Source organism: Coturnix japonica, chromosome 25, assembly GCF_001577835.2.
Source record: "Coturnix japonica isolate 7356 chromosome 25, Coturnix japonica 2.1, whole genome shotgun sequence".
In the NCBI taxonomy this organism is placed as follows: Eukaryota; Metazoa; Chordata; class Aves; order Galliformes; family Phasianidae; genus Coturnix; species Coturnix japonica.
The window spans coordinates 247,602-251,889 of NC_029540.1; the positions used below are offsets into that span (position 1 = coordinate 247,602).

The 4,288-nt window shown below is 62.7% G+C and overlaps 1 protein-coding gene across 1 annotated transcript in view; it reads right to left on the reverse strand.

Moving 5' to 3' along the window:
• The window catches only part of NECTIN4 (nectin cell adhesion molecule 4), a 9,180-nt gene extending 5,460 nt beyond the window's left edge, over positions 1-3,720 (reverse strand). The window contains exons 1-2 of the mRNA XM_015884261.2: positions 3,558-3,720; positions 10-363 (exon numbers count right to left, since the gene is read on the reverse strand). Coding sequence (XP_015739747.1) covers positions 10-363; positions 3,558-3,621 — 418 coding nt within the window. The 5' untranslated portion in view covers positions 3,622-3,720. The remainder of the gene's footprint in view (positions 1-9; positions 364-3,557) is intronic.
• Positions 3,721-4,288: the final 568 nt, after the last annotated feature.

Below are 4,288 nucleotides of genomic sequence, written 5' to 3' on the forward strand. Positions count from 1 at the left end.
CCCACTCACCCAGCACCCTGAGCGCCACCCTCCCCTCGAAGCTCCCCGAGGGGAACGTGATGAGGTGACACTCATAGTCGCCCTCGTCTCCCTGCACGGCGTTTCTCAGCACGATCCCTCCGTCCTCCAACGCTCCGTCCCCGCGCCGCCGCACTCTGCCCACATACGCGTCCTGCACGTGCTCCCCGTGCCGCAGGTCCAGCACCGCCAGCTCCGCGCTGCGCCCCGACGGGCCGCGCTTCAGCCACGTCACCTGCACAACCTGCTCCCCCTCCTGGGCCCGGTACCGGCACGGCAGCTCCGCGTCCTGACCCAGCACCGCCGTCACCGTGCGCTGCACCTCCACCACGCCGCCGTTACTGCCTATGGGACGGGAACGGGGAGTGAACGGGGAACAAATGGGAACGGAGTGAACGGGGAACAAATGGGAACGGGGGGAATAAATGGGAACAGGGAACAAATGGGAACGGGGAGTGAATGGGGATGGGGAACAAATGGGAACGGGGGGAATAAATGGGAACGGGGAACAGACGGGAACGGGGAGTGAATGGGGATGGGAGGAACAAACGGGAATGGGGGGCGTGAACAGGAATGAGGGGAACAAACGGGAATTGGGGGGAACAAATGGGAACGGGGGGCGTGAACGGGGATGGATGGAACAAACGGGAATTGGGGGGAACAGACGGGAATGGATGGAACAAATGGGAACGGGGGGAACAGGGAACGGAGAGTGAATGGGGATGGGGGGAAACGACTGGAATGGGGGGAATAAACGGGAATGGATGGAACAAACGGGAACGGGGGACATGAACAGGAATGGGGAACAAATGGGAATGGATGGAACAAATGGGAACAAGGAGTGAATGGAAATGGGGGGAACAGTCGGGAATGGGGGGAATAAACGGGAATGGGGGAAACAAATGGGAACGGGAACGGGGGGAACCGACGGGAACAGGGGGAACAAATGGGAACAGGGGTAAGAAACGGGAACGGGGGACATGAACAGGAATGGGGAACAAATGGGAACGGGGGGTGTGAACGGGAATGGGGGGAACAGACGGGAATGGATGGAACAAACGGGAACGGGGAAAACAAATGGGAACAGGGGAACCGACGGGAACAGGGGGAATAAATGGGAATGGGGGGAACAGACGGGAATGGATGGAACAAATGGGAACAGGGGGCGTGAACGGGAATGGGGAACAAACAGGAATTGGGGGAATAAACAGAAATGGGGGGAACCGACAGGAACGGGGGGAACAAACAGGAATGGATGGCACTGACCGGAACAGGGGGAACAAATGGGAACAGGGGGAATAAACGGGAATGGGGGGAACAAACAGGAACGGGGGACACTAACAGGAATGGATGGCAGAAATGGGAACGGGGGGAACAAATGGGAACGGATGGCAGTGCAAAACACTGGGGGCTGTTTTGCATCGTGGTGCACAGCTGTGCACGCTTAGTGTGTCCTTGGTGCACGATTCTGCATCATGGCATGTGGCTGTGCATCCTTGGTGTGTGATTGTGCATCATTGCATGCGGCTGTGCATGCACAGTGTGATTCTGCACTATTACATGTGGTTGTGCATGCTTGGTGCATCCTTGGTGTGATTCTGCACCATTGCATGTGGCTGTGCATGCATACTGTGATTTTGCATCCTTGCATGTGGTTGTACTTGCTTGGTGCATCCTTAGTGTGTGATTCTGCATCATTACACGTAGTTGTGCATGCACGGTGTGATTTTGCATCCTTGATTGTGGCTGTGCATGGTTGTGCATGCTTGGCGACTCCTTGTTGCATTATTTTGCATCATGCCGTGCGGCTGTGCATGCCTGGTGCATGACTTTGCATCCCTAAGTGTGGCCGTGCACGCTTGCTGTGCAATTCTGCATCATTACGTGTGGCCGTGCACACTCAGTGCATGCTCCGTGCATCCTTTCTGCACAACTTTGCATGGCTGCTGTGCTCACTTCATGCAGTTTTGCACACTCCTTGCCTGCCCAGTGCACACTTGTGCATGGTTCATTGTGACCGTGCACACTTGTGCAAGCTGCTGCACATTTCTGCACAGCTCACACTTGGTTTTTGCACACTGCAGACCTTCGTGTGCCCTCATGCATCATCCTGCACGGCTTTGCACAATTGCACACTCACGTTGTGACACACTCACGACACACTCACACTGTGACACACACACACTGTGACACACTCCCCCTCCCCCCTTGCACACTCACACACCCGCCCGTCCCCACAATCCCCCCCTTAACGACCCTTTGCATTAATGAACCATTGTGACCCCAAATCCCAACTCTGGGCCCCATTTTCCCCCATATTTCACCCCAAATCCAATTCCTGAGCCCCAATATCCCCAATTCCGACCCCAAATCCCATTCCTGACCCCAATATCCCCAATTCTGACCCCAAATCCCACCCCTGTGCCTCAGTGTCCCCCCATCCCATTCCTGAGCCCAGTTTCCACCCACCTGCCCCCAATCCCGTGCCTCCATTTCCCCCATCCCGACCCCAAATCCCCCCCCGTGCCTCAGTTTCCCCCAATCTCTCCCCCAATCCCCCCCCGTGCCTCAGTTTCCCTGTTCCCGTCATTCACCCCAATGGCATTTGGGGGTCTCGGCCGTGGGGTCTCGGTGCCGTGGGGGGGAGGTGGGGGCGGGGTTGGCATCGGGCCCCACGCCGCGGGGCGTCCCCACCCAATAGGGCCGAGCGCGTGGGAACGGGGCCGGAACCGGCTCGACCGGCTCGGGGGGGTCACCGCCTCAGCGCCGCCGCGAGTGGAGGAGGAGGAGGAGGAGGAGGCCCGGGGGGGTCCCCGGGGGGTCCCCGTGGGGTGGGCACGAGGACGCGTCCGGCCGGGTGGGATGCGAGACCCCACGCGTGTCCGCGGGGCGGGAGCGGGGAGAGAACGGGACGGGCGGGGGGATGTGAGCGACCCCCGGATCATCGCTGTGAGCGACCCCCGGATCATCGCTGCCCGCTCCGCGGTCACGCGTGGGGCTGACAACGGGGGCAGCTCGTGGTGCCTNGCACTGTCCCGTCCGTGTCACGCGTGTCACGCATCCCCCCCCTCCCACGGAGCCCCGCGACGCCGGGGGACTTTTCACGGGGGGACACGCGCTGCCCTGGGGACCCACGGCCACGGCCCCACGGACACGGGCGGAGCCGCAGCCCGCAGAGCCCCCACGATGCGTTGTGACACGAGTGGCCGTGGGCAACCGAGGATACAGACACACAGACCCACGGACACGGACGGACCCCGCGTCCCCCCGCCCCGCTCTCACTCTGCCCCCCCTCAACCTGGACACACGTGGGGGGACACGCGTGGCCGTGGGGTCCCACGCTCGGTGCCACGCGGAGCCGCGGACGCGCACGGCCGTTCCCACGCGCACAGGTGCCTTGAGCCGCAGGTGCACGATCGCCCCTCGCGCTCACACCCCCCCCGTGTCCCAACGCCACGCGTGTCCCCCGCTCCCACGCGTGTCCCGCACCCCCATCCCCCCCCGTCCCGGTGCCGGTATCGGTCCCGGTTTCTCCTTACCGGTCAGCAGGAGGAGGAGGAGGCTGAAGGCGGCCGCCCCGGGCCGCGTCCCGCGTGGGGCCATGCGGACACGGGTGGGCTCAGGGCGCTGCTCGTGTCCCGCTCAGCACCATATGGGCCGAACCGGGGGGGGGGGGGGGGCTCCGGGCCGAGCGGCGGAGCTGAACCGGGGGAACCGGGACGGGACGGGGGGGGGCGTGGCCAAGGGAGGGGCGTGGTCACGGGGGGGGTGTGGTCACGGGTGGGGCCGGGCGGGGCGGACCGGTCCGGCAGGTCCGGGCGGGGCGGGGTGAGGGCGCGGCCTTAAAGGGGCGATGGCGGCCGAGGGGGAGGTGGGGCCCACCTGGGGATGCGGCGCGTTTCTCTCCCCCATCCCCGGAGCTGGGGGGAGCCCTGACGCGCCCCACGGCGGCACCGAGTGGAGCCCACGCAGCCCAGCGCCGTCCTCGTGGGTTTTCCCCATGGGTGGCACTATAGATTGGCCCCATACATTGTCCCCATGGGTTGTCCCTATAGGTAATTTGTGTCCCTATAGATAATTTGTGTCCCTACAGGTGATTTGTGTCCCTATAGGTAATTTGTGCCCCGGTGTCTCCCCCTCGATCCCCCCCCAACAGGAGCCAGGCTGGAACTCCACAAAAGTCCCTTTTTCCACCCAATCTCGTAGCACACAGAGCAGACAGGGTGGGGGGTAAAGGCAGTTTATTGGCACAGCAAAACTGGGGGGGGGG